At 41.9% G+C, this 19,645-nt stretch overlaps 1 protein-coding gene across 1 annotated transcript; it reads right to left on the minus strand.

Annotated features, from left to right (window-relative positions):
• Window positions 1–401: 401 nt before the first annotated feature.
• On the minus strand, window positions 402–19,395 carry LOC147197444 (putative G protein-coupled receptor 149). Its single transcript, XM_086126222.1, has 5 exons — window positions 17,915–19,395; window positions 15,829–16,010; window positions 13,322–13,818; window positions 4,042–4,185; window positions 402–3,332 (listed from the first exon to the last, which is right to left on the minus strand). The coding sequence occupies exons 1-5, from the start codon at window positions 18,847–18,849 to the stop codon at window positions 2,829–2,831; spliced, it is 2,262 nt and encodes a 753-aa protein (XP_085982348.1). The 5' UTR covers window positions 18,850–19,395; the 3' UTR covers window positions 402–2,828.
• Between the last annotated feature and the right edge of the window lie 250 nt (window positions 19,396–19,645).

The following is a 19,645-nucleotide window of genomic DNA, read 5'->3' on the forward strand; positions in this document are numbered from 1 at the left end:
TGTGCGTAATGCAACTCTGACTCAGAAGCGCTACTTGGTGTATATCAGCCATTCGACCACCAGACTACACTGAGGCACTCGGATGTTCGGTTTTGCGTTTGCCGATATGTATGCTGCATGCACCACATGTGCAGAGCGGAACACAAATTGACGAATGTATTTGAGTCACGAAATCCACCATTGAGGACATCTCGCTTTCCTGACTGATTTTCTGATTGCCTTTCTCTTCCGACATCGACAACGCCTTAGCTCTGCCCCTGGTCGTCATGGTAACAAATGCCCATCGGCCCCGTAGAACAGCGAGCGGTTGGGCAGAGTGATTTCAAGTGTATGTTAATCATAGTTTTACCAATAAACATTGATTTATATAGCATCGCAGAAGGGACCCAAGGAGGCTCAAGTAGGGTGCGATTCTTTATCTTGTGTTATGACCAAAGAATGTTAGAGAACCTTTATTCTGTTTTAAATTGTGGAGAACATTGCATTTAGTGTCCCTAAGCAATAAAAAAACCAACAATATACTCATCTAAAGAGCACAAATGAATGAGTGTGTCATTAAGCTTTTGTGGAATATTCACAGCATTGCAGCAAATGAAAGCCTGAATAGATGTCCCCCCCCCTCCACCCCTGCCCCTCCTTATTTGTAATTCTTCTCATAGGTAATCCCAGTTGCGTGTACTGAACCAGATGACACACATAAATCAACATGTAGACACTTATGCGCCTGATGTGCAAACTCTGAATTCCCACTGCCAGAGCAGAAACGTGTATTGATCAATTAAACGCAAAGATGGCTAATTGGATAATTGAGTGACAGTATTTCAGTTCGCATCTGCTGAGCCTGGAAGCTTTACTCAAAACCTTTGGCACCATTAAGAGCTGAAATGGTCAAATTCAACTTTTCATTTTAACTGCTGCAATTCTCATAGCCGTCTTGGCTGGCATCGCTGGAAATAGAAAGTCGAGTCCGCAGTCGAGTCGTATAGTTTCCTCATAATGCATGTTTGGCGACAACATTCTTCAGGGGGAAGTAACACATTGCAGTCGATGAGGTGCGATTGTGAAGCCTGCAAATGGCTGCATTAAAGATGATGTATCCAAGAGCAGCTCCACACTATCAAAAACATCACATAAACAGGTATTTTCAAATTGGTCTGGAATGCCACAATTTCTCTCACATACACACACACACACACACACACACACACACACACACACACACACACACACACACACACGCGTAATTTCACTTCATTATTTGGAAAAATGAAGACATATTTGGTTCTGATGGACGCTCGCCAGCAATATAAGCATTCAAAAAATGATGTTAAAATGCACAAAATGTCTTCTGGAATCCTAGTTATGGATTTATGAATGTATGCATGCGCACCCCGTTTTGGCTCACTGATTGGATGGGAAGTCGGGCCCAAATTGTTCTGGTGATTGGGGTTTCCATGCATACTTGTGCACAGTAAAAAAAACAAAAAAAAAACACACACACACACACACACACATACGTACGCTGTGTAAATGCACTGGAGTAAGTGTCCATACATTGTGAGAAACTTACGAGCAGTCCTGTGTGTAGTCTGCTAGTTTGCCCACAGTCAGCAGGGAGACTCCGGCTCATCTATGACCCTGAACAGGGTAAGCGTTGGATGGATTGGGGACAAAGATGGCAAAAGGGGCATAAAATTTACAAATGAATTGATGGGGCTGTCAAATTACCCGTCACTTTATGTCCCCGCACTCAGCTATGCTCCTAAACTCTGATTTTATGAATGAAAGATAAGAACCAGTTCAGGTGTCTGGAGCATCTATTATGGATGATTCCCGGATGAGTCACTGAGAATGTCATTCGGGCATGTCAAGTTTAGAGCAGGCCTTGGGGCACACCAAGGACATGCTGGCGGGATTATGTCTCACCAGCTGGTCTGGCCGTGCACCTGGAGGAGGTGGGACAGGACATGGAAGTATCCCCACGAAACCTAAATTCTGGACCAGAAAAATAATCAATTTGAGAGGTAGGTAATGATCGGTCATTGTGCTTTCAATGGTGTTGTTCAACGCCCGAATCAAAATAGCACCGTCCATTCATTGGTAACATCTGTTATTTTTAAATACTGCATCTACGCTCGAGAGCAGACCATTTTAAAATGAAGACTACATTCTTGCCTAGTCACCCATAACGGGCAAACATATGGTTCCTATTTTGATGTGTCAATTTTGCCTGCTAGTTGAGTAAAAGTTAATGAAGAGACAGTTGCAAATTGGCACTGGGCAGTGAATAGGAATCAAGTAGAACATAAAAACGAGTAATGTGATCAACTACACACCTGAAGGCCCTTTATTTTTACTGGGAGCTGTCCATTTATGACATGTTGTGTTAGAACGGAACTCTGGTGTAAACCGTCGACTTCTGGCACTGCCTTTCCTGTTCAGGTAAGTGGGGCGGCTGGAATCCATCCTATCTGGCTACATTTTTTACTGCTTGACTGTTTTTTTTTTTTAAATAATATTTTTCTGAGCTGATTGCACCCAATATGCTGCTTCACCGGTGTCTGTAAAAAGGGCTCAGATGAATAAATGAACGATTTTAACGATTCAATTTTTTTGTGTCTCTTTCTAAAAACGGTACAGTATTGTGAATGTGCCATTACTGGGAATTGAATATGAAAATGAAAGATCAGCTGTGGAAACCACTGCACTACCAATGGCCCTCCATGTAATCTGTAATGGAACTAGCAACCAACAAACAAATGTATGGACAGTTAAATTAAATAAATACAAGTCATGCTTGACAACAGCTGGCTATGGCAGAGGTTGTTCTAGTCCGTATCTCCAGCCTGTTTTCTGTAGGCCTCGTTGAGCAGTTGTATTTCTTCTTGATATCCCGTGCTTGCTTGCGTCTGTCTCAGACTGTTTTGCCGATGGGCCTCCACCGTGTCGGGTATCGTGATGCTCATGGCCTCAGCCTCGGCGTTACCGGTGGTGGGGATGAGCAGGGAGTAAGAGGCCGTCTCGCCCAAGTCATAGGACACAAAGCGGTTTTCCCTGCGTGAGTAGCGCAATGATGGCGAGCGGGCGTGGGTGGACGACTGGCTGATGTTGGACACGATGGAGACGCTGTCCATGGCCTCCTCATTATCGCAGATTTCCAGGACCTCTAGGTGGATCTTAACGTTGGTGTCCCCGATTGCATTTCCAATGTCCATTCCGATGTCTAGTCCCATACTGACACCAGTGATGTTCACATCGTCTTTCTGGCCACCTGACGCTTTGTCATCTGCACTGGGCTCATGGCCCACCGATTTGGAGCGGTACACCTCCACCTGTAGGCCAGCAGGAGATTAGCATGCCACATAAGCGTCCATCCAGCTATTTTCTATGCATGTCCTTACTAGGTCACAGGTGAGCTACATCATCTGCCAGTGGGCATTGGTTGGGACACCCATTCATATATCTTGTATGACAAATGCTGCAAGGTCGTTTTTTTTTGTTTTTTTTTAAATTTAAATTTTAAGGGGTATCTGCACTTTTTGGAATCACAAGTAAAATAATGTAGTTGCTGTGAGCGTGTGAATCATAAGGACCAGTTATTATCCTTTAACCCAGTCTTTTTTTTTAAATAGTTGTATGTACAGTATATGTAGAATAATTTTCCAATTTCCCTTTGGTAAGTATATACAGTACATTGATGTCAAGAATCTCCTCAAATAATTAAATGAGTGAAAAAGTAAATCCAAGTTGGTTAAAATGTGCAAAGGGCATATACATGTGTCTTATTTAATGTGATGATGCAGTGCCTGTCCACAACACAAATGGCAGTAATAATTAAAGCAGTCAATGAAAAACGATCCTGAGGTCAAGCAAAAACATATTGCTTTCAATGCAGTCCCGTTAAAATTGGCAAACATTCTAGTGAGTGAACAACTACGTTATCAGTGACACAGAATCACTCAAATTCAAAAAAATGTGATGTGAATAAATAAATCATTCATTGAATCGTAACCTAGAATAAAACAAGAGAGCTGTGCATACCCTCTTGGAATTTTGTGGGGAGATTCTCAGTCCATCGCTGCTGACCTCGTAGGTGGACAGAGAGAGGGTCTTCCCAGTGGGGGCCTGCAGAGACACAGTTCCGTGGAAGGCGCACAGCGGGATGGACAGACCAGTTGTTGACCTCTGCATTGAAAGAAGAGTCCATCGAAAATGATTTCATTCAAGTGTATAAAAGTGATTGCACAAACAAATGAACTCAATCGATAAAAATTGATGAACTGTTGGGACCAAGATATTAGCAATAAAAACTGAAGTGATGTGTGTGAAAATGCTATAATTTTAACCATTTTATATGCTCCAACGGCGATGTTCCGTTAGTTAAGTTTCTGTACTGAATTGCCATAATAGCCCAACCTGCTCTGCAGGATGACAGTAGTGCTCTCCATCATCTTTGTTTCCACTCTAATAATGTAATTGTTTAATTGCAGCGCAGGCAGTGGCTCCTTTCTGCCACATCTATCACGAAACAATTGAGCTGTGGCTACTTTGCAAAGGAGACAGTGGCGGATGTCATTAAGGCCTCTACATTATTTACATTAGCAGCCTCTGCTGTAATGATTGTGGAGATGGAGCACATTAGAGACAAAAGAGGATGTCAGCGCCTGGCTCCATTACCTTGTCAGTGTCTCCGTATCCGTGTGAACGAGTGGAGAAACGGAGGGGAAAGAGGGAGGCAGACTTGAATGCTGAGGACACATTGTCAACTAAATCAAATAATCCTTAGAAGCCATCGGCGTGATGAGCACACAGATGGAAGGGAGTGTGTTGTGGAAGCATAAATCTATTTAGGCGGGATCCGCCTGAAATCAAATGTTGAGTGATTATGTTTAAGGGTGCAGCCTTGGATGAAGGTTATCCTGCGTCTCCAATAAATGAATGTAAGTCGGGGCAGTGTCATCTGATGGAGCCAAGTGTATGAAGTCAGCAGGTACATCGGTTAGCAACCCAAATAAACACCTCTCGGTATGATACAGTTGTCCACCAAACTACGTGCAAACTACCACCAGAGTAAACAAACTGCAAAAGTAATTCTTCAAAAGCTTTTCAACTCTTAATATAGTGAGTTCTAATACTATGAGTCAAGCAAAAGCAGGCTCCTTTCATATGGACCAGCAAGCCAAATGTAAGCATTTTCCCTCCCTTGCGCTCAAAATCAGCTAAGGTCCGATTATCTCTGAGTGATTATCCTGTGGTGTGATGTGTGTTAAGGATATATTTTTTTCCCTCCAGGAGCTGCTCAAAAAACAGACAGGGGAAAAGAACATTTGCTTTAAATCAAAACAAACTTTATTAATCAGGTTGTGTTTCGATGTTTTGGGGCCATTGCTTGTGTTTTGACTACTGGTCAGTCCACCCTCGTGAAGCAGAATGCTGTCTGCCTCACCTCATCTCAAAAGAAAGCATAGACGAGAGAACTACATCATTATTTTCATTGTTTTCCTCTTCACAATGCAGAAATCCCTGGCTTTTTCATTTTTTTACATAGTGTTGGCTTTATCATGGCATGTGTGAGACAACCTGATGTGAAGCTGAAGCCATACTGCAACCACACTGGTCGACTTACTACTCGTTTTTCTTTCCAAATATCAAATTCTCAAAATGTACTGTACATTTCAGTGCAATACTACTTCGACAATGTTGAAAGTCTTGAAAGATAAGCCTTTCTGTGTGTAAAATGACTCCGCCAGGTACACTATACCTACGTTGTTACCTGTGAGACTCATTCTCGAGTCTGCCTCGATCGATGACAGCATTTTCTGCGATGTTTGGAGCGTATCGATTTTGGTTTTGCACTGTCTCGCCACATTCAATACAAATTTATGTTTCATTGTGCCCCCTGTAACCACATAACAGTATCTATTTACATAAATGGATGTGCTCCCAGAAGGCTGAAAGCATTTCAGTTTTGCTCCATCTGAACCCGCAATAAAGCCTCCCGGGGAGCAACATAGCAAACGCGCTCGGCGACGGAGTCTGAAGTCACCGTGAGGCTAAAGATGTCTTTAAACTGTAATTCCGCCTTTCTCTGCCGAGGCTGGAGGCCAGAGGGCTGGCAGTATGCAGCTTTGGCAATGGATAATAACATCTAGCCTGCAAATGAGCAGCAAAACACAGCCAGGCTCACCATAAATCACAAACCTTTTTTGTTGATATAAAGCTTTGTTGAGTCTCAGCAGCTTGCGTGCTTGGATTAATAGGCTGCTTTTCATGCACCATGGGGGTGCATGAAGGGGATGTTCTGTCATTATCCCATTTTTCAGCCTGACCTTACTTCTTCATATCGTTGATGGCGGTGTTTATTTACTCATCTGCAGAGAGCGCCAGGCATCGAAAAGGCAAGGTCCTTTATATTTTTGCCAAATACATGTTTAAAATGACTTGAAATAGTATTCTATATAAAGTATATTAGAATTATTTTTTTTCACAAATAATGGTACATTCCATACTGTAATGATGCAATATCAATATCCGATGTTGGTTTAAAAATATTGCATCCTCTTAGCTAGCTACCCAAATGGATGTAGCTGGTCCCTGTCAATGAGGATGTATGGCACCGACAGGCACAAAACCAACCCGAGTCCTACCTTATCTTTGCAATGCGTTACGAAGAAAAAAAGAGCGCATCCAAATTGTCTTATTATATTAATTTTATTTATTTTCAAATAAAAGTATCCCAACATGATAACTTTTGATATGGCTGTAAGTCGGTCGTAGTTCAAATCAAATAAACAAATAAAACATTTTATTCTTGACTTTAGAAACTTGGCAAATTCCCAATTCCGATCTTTTTCAGCCGATCACATGAAAATCACGTGGTCAGCTCCGATTTCCAATCACGTGATTGGATCGGGTCAACTGCAAAAAAACACAAAGTACGCCGGTAACTGACTGTGCCGTCTCGTGCCACATGACCACATATGCGGACATCACGCGTCGGCCGTAACCTTGCCACTGTCGTAAACCGAAGACCCCTGCACAGCTACGAAAATACACCACCTAAAAAAGGAGATATCTATTTGAGGTACGGCATTAATTCCAGTGGAAAATGCACCTGTCGATAACTTGAGCATGGCGCATCTATTGGAAAGCAGGTCACTATAAGAAGAAATGTAATATTACATATTAAAAACAAAAGTCCGGTCTGAATTGTTTGTAGACATCTACTGACCCAAATCAGTGCAAGAGACCTACACAAGCATACGCAGGAATAGAGTGGAAAAACCAGGGCGCACCAGTCGCATGTACACAAGGCGGCAGTGATCGTCTTCGACTTAAACTTGATGCAAAATGAAAGTGAGCCAAAACCAAACTGTGGATGCACGCTCTGCGAATTTGTCACCCTTTGGTGATTTTCAAGTCATAATGCTTTCCGACTTTTAAGTGGAGCAGAGATACATTGTGTGCGAATGTGTGTGTGTATGACTTTAATGCATAATACTTCGCGGGTATTTCACATTTACACTCCCTCATTTTAACTCTTTAATCTCATTTCAAAGGGGTTGGGAAATAGAGCAAAAAAAAAGAAAAAACTAAAATGGTTATCATGCTAAGTTCAGTTGTTGACTCCCTTCACAGTGCCCTTGTACCGAGCAAACACAATTTCCAAAACATGTTAGCCTCTATCTGATAAATCCAATTAATGTAGACATGAATACACATCCCGGGCTGAAACGCGCCTCCCTAAGAAGTCAATAAATAGATCCGAGCCCAACTGTGAGCTCAACTCGGTGGAGCAGCATGCAATGATTATTTCTTTATGGCTGACAGGCTGACATTCTCAGCCTCAAGGACAACTGACAGCATCTCGCTTGATTGCCCAACTGGTCCTCGATCCATTTGAGGTTCAGACCAGATCTAGATGTATCAATGAGACAGTTCGAGGTATAACTAGAAAAAAAAAACCCCACACCCAACACAAAGACGACAAACAGACCTTGCTAAGCAGCTGTACTGTATCGTCCACCCCCGCACCAGTACTCCAACACAACAGGCTCGAGTTCAACACCATCAAGCAGCATACTGAGAATTATTCACCACCCGAAGATAAAAACTCTGACCCTACTGAAGCAGGAAATTCACATACCAAAAACATGGACTTCGAACCCTTTGATGACCCTTCCAACCCTTTGATGACTTCCAACCCTACTGACCACAAGACATTTGACCCTGAGAACAACTTGGACCCGGACAATAACTTTTTCAAGACCGACCGACCGCGAGGGAGCCAGCGACGACCGACCGTGAGGGGGCCAGTGATGACCGCGAGGAAGCCAGCGACGACTGCAGGGAAGCCAGCGACCGCGAGGAAGCCGGGAGACAACCAGCCAGCGACCACCGCGAGGGAGCCAGAGACGACCGAGAGGAAACCAGCGACGACAGCAGGGGAGCCAGTGACCGCGAGGGAGCCGGGAGACAGCGAGCCTGAGGGAGCCGGGAGACAACCAGCCAGCGCGCGTGAGAGAGCCAGGAGGCAGCCAGCCAGCGAGCGTGAGGGAGTCGGCGACGACCGCAAGGGAGCCAGCGACCACGAGGGACCCAGGAGACGTCCAGCCAGCAACCGCGAGGGAGCCAGTGATGACGGCGAGAGAGCGAGCGACGACAGCGAGAGAACCAACGACGACCGCGAGGGAGCCAGCGACGACCGCGTGGGAGCGGGAAATTCACATCCCAAAAACATGGACTTCCAACCCTTTGAAGATATTGACTATAAGCCATTCGATCCCGAGAACAATTTGGACCCAGACAACAACTTCTTCCAGAACAAACAAAGGGTAACAAACTCTGACTATTACCTGGATGAACAATTCAACACTAATATAAAATTGGAAAATGCACTTTCAGTAATACACTTAAACAGTAGAAGTCTCTATAAAAACTTCACAAAAATCAAAGAATACCTGACTAAATTCAATAAATTCAAAATAATTGCCATATCAGAAACTTGGCTTGATGAAGATAAAACAACTGAAATGGAAATAGAAGGTTATGAAATGTTTGCAACTAATAGGGAAAACAAAGAAGGAGGGGGGGTTGCAATATATGTAGACAAAGCACTTAAATGCAGTAAAATCGAGAGATTGACAAACACAATAGAAAACCTAATGGAATGTCTAACCATTGAAATACATAATAAAAAGGCATCAAATATCATCATAAGTTGCATCTATAGGACACCAGGATCATGTATTGACACATTCAATAAAAAACTAACAGATATGCTCAGTTACAACAACGATAAGAAAACACGAATAATATGTGGTGACTTTAACATTGACTTATTAAACCCAAATGGACACAAAAAAACAACCGACTTCATAAATACTATGTACAGCAACAGCTTTTTCCCAGTAATCCTGAAACCTAGCAGAATAACAGTTGACACGGCCACATTAATAGATAACATATTTATAAATAAGATTGACCATAAAATGGAAAGTGGACTTCTCATTAATGACATAAGTGACCACCTACCTGTTTTTGCAGTTTTTCATAATTATTTTGATAGAAAAGCTAAGTCAACAACTCGCATAACAGAAATAAGACTAAGAACCCAACGCTCCACCGACGCCTTTAAGCAAGACCTAGAAAAACAAAACTGGACCGAGGTCTATTCAAACGAAGACCCAAATACAGCGTTTGAAGTATTTCAGTCTACCATAATCTCCTTATATGATAAACATTTTCCATTAACTAAAGTCTCCAAAAAGTATAAAGACCCAAGTAAGCCATGGATAACGAAAGGCATAGAAAACGCATGTAAAAAGAAAAACAATTTATATAAATTGTTTTTAAAATTGAGAACTGAAGAAGCAGAAAAAAAATATAAGACCTATAAAAATAAACTAGTAAATATTATAAGAACCAGTAAAAGAGATCATTATCATGCACTATTAGAGCAGAATAAAAGTAACACACAAGAAATATGGAAGATACTTAACCAAGTAATCAGAAATAGTCCTAAAAAAATGGATTATCCAGAGTATTTTATCAAAGGCAAAAATACTATTTTGGAAAAAACTGCAGAAATAGCAACTGAATTTAATGAGTATTTTGTCAACATCGGCAGTAACCTAGCAAAACAAATTCCTGATCCAACAAACTTGTTTGAAATAGATAGATATGTAGAAAAAAACTCCTCCACGATGTTCCTTACTGCTGTAAAACAAGAAGAAGTATCAAATATTATAAAAACTTTTAAAAATAAAAAGTCAACTGATTGCTTTAATATTGACATGACAATAATAAAGCAGATTATAGAATATGTAGTGCGACCTTTCACGCACATATGCAACCTGTCATTCAAAGCTGGTATTTTTCCATCAAAAATGAAAATTGCTAAAGTTATTCCAATCTATAAAAGTGGAGAAAGACATCGGTTTACAAATTATAGACCAATATCACTACTACCACAATTTTCAAAAATATTAGAAAAACTATTTTCTCGCAGACTTGATAGCTTTATACAAAAGCATGCGCTGTTAAGTGAGAATCAATATGGCTTCAGGGAAAAGCGGACCACCTCAATGGCAGTTATGGAGTTTGTGGAAGCAATAGCCACTAATATAGACAACAAAGAATTTACTGTTGGGGTTTTCCTAGATCTAAAAAAAGCTTTTGACACAATAGATCACAGTATATTATTGAAAAAACTAGAAAGATATGGCATTAGAGGTGTAGCTTATAAATGGATAAAAAGTTATTTAGAAAACAGATATCAGTACGTGCAACTCAACAATAAAAAAAACGAATCAACTAAAAATCACTCACGGAGTTCCTCAGGGGTCAGTGCTTGGTCCAAAACTATTCATCTTATATATAAATGATATCTGCAAGGTCTCAAAACAATTTAAATGTGTCCTATTTGCTGATGATACAACTTTCTACTGTTCTGGAATAAATCTGAAACAGCTCCTGACAACCGTAGAAAACGAATTAAACAAATTAAAAAACTGGTTCGACAGAAATAAATTATCACTTAACCTGAAAAAATCGAAGTTAATTGTTTTTGGCACAAGACCAATCAAACACCAAGCTAAAATTATGGTAAACTCAATTGAGATAGAAAGAGCGTATGAAACCAAGTTTCTCGGATTAGTAATAGACTCAAAACTATGTTGGAAGCCACATATCGATAACGTAAAAAGAAAAATAGCCAAAACCGTAGGGATCCTCTACAAAACCAAGGAAGTGCTAAATAAGAGATCTTTGTACACATTGTACACTTCATTATTATTACCATATATGACCTACTGTGTGGAAATATGGGGAAATGCCTGCAAAACAAACACACTCCCTATTCTCAACCTACAAAAAAAAGCAATTCGAATTATTAATAGATCAAAATATACGGAACCCACAAATCCACTACTTATCAAATTAAATACGATGAAATTTTATGACCTGGTTGACTTTAAAATCGCCCAATTAATGTACAAAGCACACAATAACCTGCTCTGCCAAAACATTCAGAAGTTTTTCGAAATTCGAGAAAGCAGCTATGATTTAAGAGGTACCAACTTATTCAAAAAACTCAAAACAAGAACAAACATCAAGCAAAGAAGTGTATCTATCAAAGGTGTTAATCTGTGGAATAATCTCGAAACGGACCTGAAAATGAGTAAATCGCTTGCTGAGTTAAAAAACAAATTCAAAAAAATAGTACAAACAACCTACATCAATCAGAGTTAAAATGATAAATTCAAAACATTAAATATAATGATAAATCAGAACTAAGTTGATAAATAGAGAAAGGTATATAAATATCCATTATGAATTTAAGAGAAAATTGACACAAGAGTGTCAGGGTGTGGAAGTATATAATCCCGATACAAACCAAAAGTTGTAAAAATATCACGGTTAAGGGTAAAGTATGAGCCTTAATGGAGACTTCTTTCTTCTTACTTTTTTCTTTTCTGATTGATATAAAAATGATTTATTAGATACAATCACATAACGGGGTAGGACTAGATAAGTTTTTTACTTCTTCCTACTCCCTTGAACATAATAACTGTGTTGAATGAAGATTGATTTCTTTCTTTTTACTTTTTTTATCTACCTTATTTTCTGTCAAATTATTACTGTATATATGTTTTATGTTCAATAAACAAACAAACAAACAAACAAACAAACAAGAAAACAATTGTTATCTTGCATGTTAATTCCGATTAGCGTGGATGTAGACAAAGCAGCAGTTTTATCAGAACGGGTACGTGTCTTGGTGAGGGGAAGAAATGGCTTCTCCGTATTGACCTGGCTGAACTTGAGGTGATTCGAGACACACATTCAGAAAGTATCCATATTTGATGCCATTGTATCAAAACTATCAGGTGAATAGATACATTGCATGAGTTGAGCTTTACTTACTCTAATTGCCCCACGGGGATAAATAAAGTTTTCTGAATCTGAATCTTTAAATTTGTTGCCTGTGGAATGAATAAAGTAACTTTGATAGCTTGTCCATTTGAGTCTCAACTCAACTCAGCTAAACTGTATTCATAGAGCACTTTAAAACAGCCATCGCTGTATACAAAGTGCTGTACACGGAGCAACTATCATATATACACAAATAAAACAATCAATCAATAACAAAGACGGTAGAAAGCACCAAACAGTAAAACTAAGATCAAGTCTGGGTCATGCTGAGTCAAATGCCAAAGAATGCAAATGAGTTTTGAGACGAGTTTTAAAGATGGGCCGCGAGGGGGTTTGCCGAATGTTCAGTGGGAGGCCATTCCATAGAGAGGGACCGGCAACGGAAAAGGCTCGATCCCCTCTGAGTAGTTCTTAGTACTTCTAATCATGTCTGGTCCGCAGACCTGAGGCGCCGGGCAGGTGTGCAGGGGCGGATGAGCTCAGAGATTAATAGAGTCCATCAGACTCACTGTCATCAGAATTGGAGAGTCCATAAAAGTGTGAAAGCCTCTTCTACCTGTAACTTATCACAACCGAGCAAATGTGCACAGACATAAAACAGGCTCATTTCCCTTTGGAGCAAATGTAAACAAATGAGGGGAGATTAAATGCCAACCATTTTACAGTCCCGGGTTTCTAATCGCTCCTAGTTAATGGTCTTTATCGTCAAAAAGGTACACAACGTGCTAATGCAGCAATTATTTGCATACAAAAGCTGTGGAGAATTGAGTGACGGGGGGGAAAATCAATTCTCAATGTGCATATACTGCAAAACGACAGCTACAAATTGCTTCACGAAGTGGTTCGGTGTCAGAATTACAAACGGTGCGCGTGGGGAGTGGCGTACCTGTCTTTGCGTTCGCTCGGATTTGCTCCTGCACCACTCCCAGTCTGTCAGCTCAATTTTGCGGCCCTCTTCGTGCGACAGTCTCCTCTCAGAGTCCTCGAACACAGACGAGGTGTCTGTGAAATCACGTTCCTTCTCCTGGTGATTAAGAGGTAAGGAGGGAATGCCGTGGAAGCCCTCCTCACCTCCGTGGTTCTCGCGGGACTGCGAAGGACAATCAGCCGGTGCCTCTCCGCCGCTGCCGACGTCCTCTAACAAGAGGTCTGAATGAAAGGAGCCTTCCACGGGCAGTGTTGCACTGGAATTTGGGCCCAAGCGGCAGAGCCCACCAGTCTCCAGCGCATCCAGACGGCTGTTTGGGAAATCGCTGTTGAAGAAGCTGTGGTAGGCCCGCTTCTCGGCCGGCGCGGTGCCGTGAGACATGGCGGCGTGGGACAGCTTGAACACTCCACAGCTTTTCTGGAGGGAAAGGTTGAACTCCAATCTTCTTTTCATTGCTGTGAATAAAAGATTTGACAGTCATTTTCTGTCCGCGTTGTCGTCTCACCTAGGGCTACATTCATATGCAATTTAGGAGTGTGACAAAAAATGATTTGAATTAGATCATCGGTTTTGGTTTGACAAACCGAATTGTTACATTTTGAAATGGTTGCGTCCTTGAATTATATCGCACCCTATATATGAAGCCAGGTATCGAATCGTCTTTTATGAGAGGTGGACACCAGATCCAAATTGGTTTGATGTTGATGCCGTTTCATGATCAAAATAGGTATATGAGCTTCTGGCTTCTGTTTATTTCAAGCTATCGGGACACCACGTAGAGGAGAAAAAAAAAAGACCTAATTCTTTCAAATTATGTTGAGCGGCTTTTTGTAATAGGTTTATTCTATAGCTCAAATCTGCTGCTTTTCAAAGTGGAAATGTCCTCCAAAGTGGAGACTTTTTAAAGACGTAGGAATCCCTCCGGCAGCCATCTATGAGGTGAAATGACCATTATGTTCAGCTTTCTTGTGAAAACGTTTACCAGTGAGTCGGAACTACAAAGGAGAAAGTTGAGACATTCGGCGAGACAATTTAACTTTTGCAACATTGAATCGACAAAGGTCGTCTGTCGGTCTTTCTCGCTCGGCTCCCCGGTGAGTCTCAAAGCAGCGCTCTCTCACTCCCTCATTGCCCGACGAGGCACCCGGCTATAGGTTGAAGAAGCTTCATGGGAACATTTATCCTCGGCCTACATGGTGATAAACACGACAAAAGCTACGGCCGTACCATATCAGACAGAATCCTACTCAATCAAACCAAATAGAAGTGTTACATTTTAAAATCGTTCCATTCTCGAATATATCATGTTCCATTTATGAAGAATTGTATCGATTCATCTTTGGTGGAAAAAGGCACACCCCTGATGCATTTTTTTAAAGAACATCCGTATACTCATCAGAGATGTCAGCAAAATTACAAAATATTTTGGGCATCGCTAAAATTGTGACTATACTTTCAGTGTAAACTTCAGCTTTCCAGATGCCACGTCTACTCTGCAGGCTCGGTGGATTGTTTTAAAAAGCACAACATATGCTAACTCAAAGGAAATACAGCTACCCAGGAGGCACTACCCGCTTTTTTTTTTTTTTAAATTGAAGGGAAAACAGAGTGTATATTTGTTTGTTTATATCGGGCATCAATTAGAGCAGCGGTGTTAAACTCATTTTTGTCGCGTTCCGCTTTGGGGTTGCATTTTCCCTCGGTGGGCCGATACGATGATGAAACTGAATATATGTTTATATTTTATTACTTGTACACAACTAATTGATGGATTACCAGTTTTGAAACCAGTCAAATCGACTATAGTAGTTTGTTCAATTATTGTTTGAGTGGGTGTTAACACGGTAACAAAATGATCACAAAAATCTCAAAGTTATTTATTATACATAACAATTTGACATTTTGGTACAATTTTAGCAAGGATCATGGAAGTTGACGCACATTATTTGCTTTCGTGGGCCACATAAAATGATGTGGCGGGCCAGATCCGGCTCCCATTCCTTGACTTTGACACCTGTGAATTAGAGCCAGGAAAGCTAATCCCAAAGCAGGCAAAAGCACAACTTCTGGGAATTATATTTTGAACGTTATTTCATTATCTATTTGCTACATTTATTGTTTATTAGTTTCATGTTAGGAACTCCTGCCCCTCTTCTACATACAACAACGCAAAATTCTTAACACTTTAAATTCATTTTACCGATGCCACATCTGCTATGCAGGCTCTGTGGGTTGTGGTGAAAACTGTGACATATGATGCTTTCAGCTCACTAGTAGTAGCACTTCAACTACTTTTTATTTTTTTAATGGGAGAATAAATGGCGCTTATTCCACTTATTTGTTCTGCATCACAGCAACTAGGACAAACCCCTCCAATATGAAGAAAAACAATCTCTAGGCCTACTAAGTCTATTTATGCTTGTTTCGTTTGGCTCATCAGTCAGTACCGTCTGATTCCTGGCTACCTGAGGGGTCTGGTGTGGGCTCACGGTTGCAGTTAATGAAGCAGCCGCAGGGCAAATGGATCCAGCGCTTGGACAGTACGAATAGCGGCGTGACGGCAGGCGCGAGCAACGTGAGAAAGAAGCCGAGCGTCTCTAGGGACGAGCTGCGTGCATTGGCGGCGTGGCGCACCAGCATCAGAGTCTGTGAATAAAAGATGCAGAGGAACGTGAGGGGAATCACTCATGTTGTTTATCAGGGCTACATACGGAATGTTGTATTTGATTAACAATAGGCAAATATCAACCATCTGGACGATTATTGATTATTTTGTGAATAGCCATCAAAAGCGACTATTCGAACAATTATGTTTGAAGGACCATAATCGGCCAGTTTAATCGGTCAGCCAATTAATCTGTCTATTTTCTACTGTATATAAAAACTAAGGAAACTGGCCTGGGTAAAAATGATAGTACCCTTCATATTTTGTTGCACAACCTTCTACAATAAAACAATTCCCCTGCAACACTCAATGGGACTCGTTCAACCATTGACAGGTATTCTGTCCACTCCTTGTGAGCAAACATTTTGCTGTATCAGGTTTGAAATATTTCAGTTTCAGATTCTGACTTTAATAGGATTTAGGTGAGGACGCTTCATAACTGTCTTCTTTTGCTTGCAGCCATTCTGTTTTTAGCTTTGGACCTCTTATTGCATCCTACACAGATTCAAGATAACCTATGCTGGTTATAGCACAGCAGCCCCATTTTCGATCAGTAAATATAGAGCTCATATAACTCTCCAAAAAAACTTCTGTGTTTGGGGGGGGGGTCATTACCAATTGACGTATTTCATATTTCAGTATTCATTGGCAAATTCCGCTCATCCATTTTATTCATTTATTTATTGGTGACCTTTGTGGGTTTTTGTGGGTCCAATCAACTTGTTTGAATGCTTTGTACTGTTACAGACTGTTGCAGACCTTGAGCTTTAAATTGACTAAATCAAGACACACGGCACATTTATTCAGCTGTAGCGAGAAAGAATTATCCTCATGCACAAAATCCCTGAACTCCCCAATTTTAATATTAATGGCCTTCCTGAAGGAATACTTAAGAATAAAAGTGCTGTCTTGTCAAGTCCAAAATGCACTCATTGATATACTGTGTCCTACGAAGAAAATGTTCTTCCTTGGAGTCCTACATCTCTTCAGTTAATTTTGCAGGACCACGTTAATACACAAATGGGCGGACACAGATTCACTGTAGCCGCTGTACTTGACTTTTAACTTTGGGGTGGGGGGGGGGGGGGTATTGGAGGAGGTGCAGGTTTTAGGAGAATGTATCGATCAAATGTCGTCAAACTGAGTATTTTATCAGATATTTATATTATTTGAGGAAGATACTGCATATTTTTTAACGCTGCAACTATTTAAGGATACATTTTCTAGACTTATAATACTGCACTTTTTGAAACGTCTTGCTATTGTAATTATTATTGCATGCACACATTTAACTATGCATTCATCCTTGTTTTACTGCCTAACTGATTTCCACTTAACTATGACAGCGGGTGCAAAGGAAGTATTTTTTCCCCTAATTTCACATTTTGATATTAGGGCCTTCTTGTATCAGGGACAAATGGGGCAGCGACCCTCTGCACCAGCATTGTGGCTGCGGGAGAAACTGTTTGCTTTGTACCACTGAATACTGCAATTGAAAATGCAGTCGTTTTGAAAATCTCCACAAATGAACATTCGCTTGAATTTGCTAAATAGGTGCAAGTAACATTAACAAACTAGTCTAGTATACTCTGTAAACAATAAAGCCGCAAATTGGTATTAAAGATCCATTCATTTTCTACAAGGCTTTCCGTCATTAAAGTCACAGTTGAGCTTGTGCAGACGTGATAACCACTAAAAACGTGTAGTTTGATATCTCATCTTAATTTTTTTTTTAATCGAACAAATTAAACCAGTATCTCAACGCACCACTGTACCAGCAATTGACATTTGTTTGCTAAAGCAAATTCTCATTTACAATAGAAATCTGCATTCAGCATTCTGAATTACATGTTGAAATATGTTGTGCGTGTGTGTTGTTACTCATCATCATTGGCATCCATAAAGTAACCCTGACAACCGCAAGGACCATGGAGAAGCGCTTTTGGGCAAACACCACCGGCGGGTCCCACGCAGTCGCCGACTTTTGCCGGCAGACGACCCCGGGGCAGCCCCCGACAGCCTCCTTCCCTTCCTTGAGCTCGTACGTGGTCCCGCACGAACTCGGGCTCAATTCGTTGTAGGTTCCGAAACTTTTGTCCATGCTGTCCAGAGAGATGGAGCGGACGTCGCCCATATAAGCCGCACACTGCACGCTCCTCTGCCGCTCTCCGGAGCACAGGAGCTGGTAGGTGAGCGGCAAGAAGAAGAAAAGCAAGCCGCAGAAGCACAACGAATACAAAAGGAAGAGCAGCAACGTGTAGAAGCTTTCACTCTCCGGGAAGCAACCGAGGGGAGCCTGCGCGAAGCTGCCCCAGCCGCACAAAGGCAACACGCTGACGACGAGGCTGACCGCCCACACGCCGGCGATGGCCCACATCACTCGCAGGGGCCGCCGGACGGAGCGCAGTAGCCCGAACCTCTTGGTCACGTAAAAAGTGTAGCCGGCGATCAGACAGGCTTTCATGTTACTCGAAACTCCTTGGAAGATGTACAGGAGCCCGGCGAGGGTGCACAAGCTGGCCGAGCCTCCGTCGCGCTCCCACTGTAGGAGAATGAAGAGGGAGAGCGGCACCACGCTGAGCAGGTCGTCCACGGACATGGAAGCCACGATGAGACACAGGGAGGTCTTCTTTCTCATCTGCAGCAGGGACAGCAGCGAGTACACGCCGCCGACGAAGGTGGCGGCGGCGATCGTTACGCACAAAGCGAAAAGCAGCAGGCGGATGCGCCCCTCCGAGGCGTCCGGCCGGTCGGTGGTGGTGGCGGCTGCCGAGAGGTGACTGTGGTTGGGCGGCGAGGAGTTCAGGTGCTGCGTGGACATCTTCCCGGCGATTAAGTTACTATCAGACGAAGCTCAAGTTTGCACGAAAAGCAAAGAAGAGAGGCATAAAGCACATCAGGACATTTTTTTGGGGGGTGAGGGGGGAGTCGAGTTGACGGATCCAAGCTCGCCACCGCGGGGGGGCACGCAGCCTCTCGTCCAGCTGTAGATGTGCACACGTTGTCGACCCCCACCTACTTTTCTCTCTCAGTCACAATTGGAATGGGCTTTACATACAGACTACTACAGTTCGAGTAGCACACGTGCGCGAAAGTGCTCCCACGCAGCACACTATTAATTTCATACACGTGCTCTACCTGAATACCAACGAGCAAAAACACAATTCATTCTAATTTGTGACACTCCGAGCAATTCCCTTTAGATAAGCAAAAATCAATGACAGAGAGAGAGAGAGAGAGATTATTGTAAAGTGGAAGAATACGCCGGCCTCACAACAGTTTTGATTAACGACCTTCAGATGAAGAGTTGGCTGAAGATTCCTGAGCTGTGGCTTCGCCCTCATAACAAAATCATTTTTGGGGGGTTCATTCAAACCTGAAGGGCCACTATCCTGCATGTTTTAGATCTTCCTCCTCCTCCAGCGCACCCGATTCAAATGATCAGCTCATCTGCAGCTGCCTGATAACGATTTACAGTGCTTTTGTTCAAGCAATACATTTTTATTAGGTAACATTGGGAACCAAGCCAGTTAGTTATACAGAGCAGTCACTGGCTGCAACGTTAGGTACGCTTGTGGAGTCCAATCCAAGAAAACAATAAAAAAGCTTTGAAAGGG

The sequence above is a fragment of the Hippocampus guttulatus genome, chromosome 12, assembly GCF_054856545.1.
Source record: "Hippocampus guttulatus isolate MCC_2025c chromosome 12, RoL_Hgut_1.0, whole genome shotgun sequence".
In the NCBI taxonomy this organism is placed as follows: Eukaryota; Metazoa; Chordata; class Actinopteri; order Syngnathiformes; family Syngnathidae; genus Hippocampus; species Hippocampus guttulatus.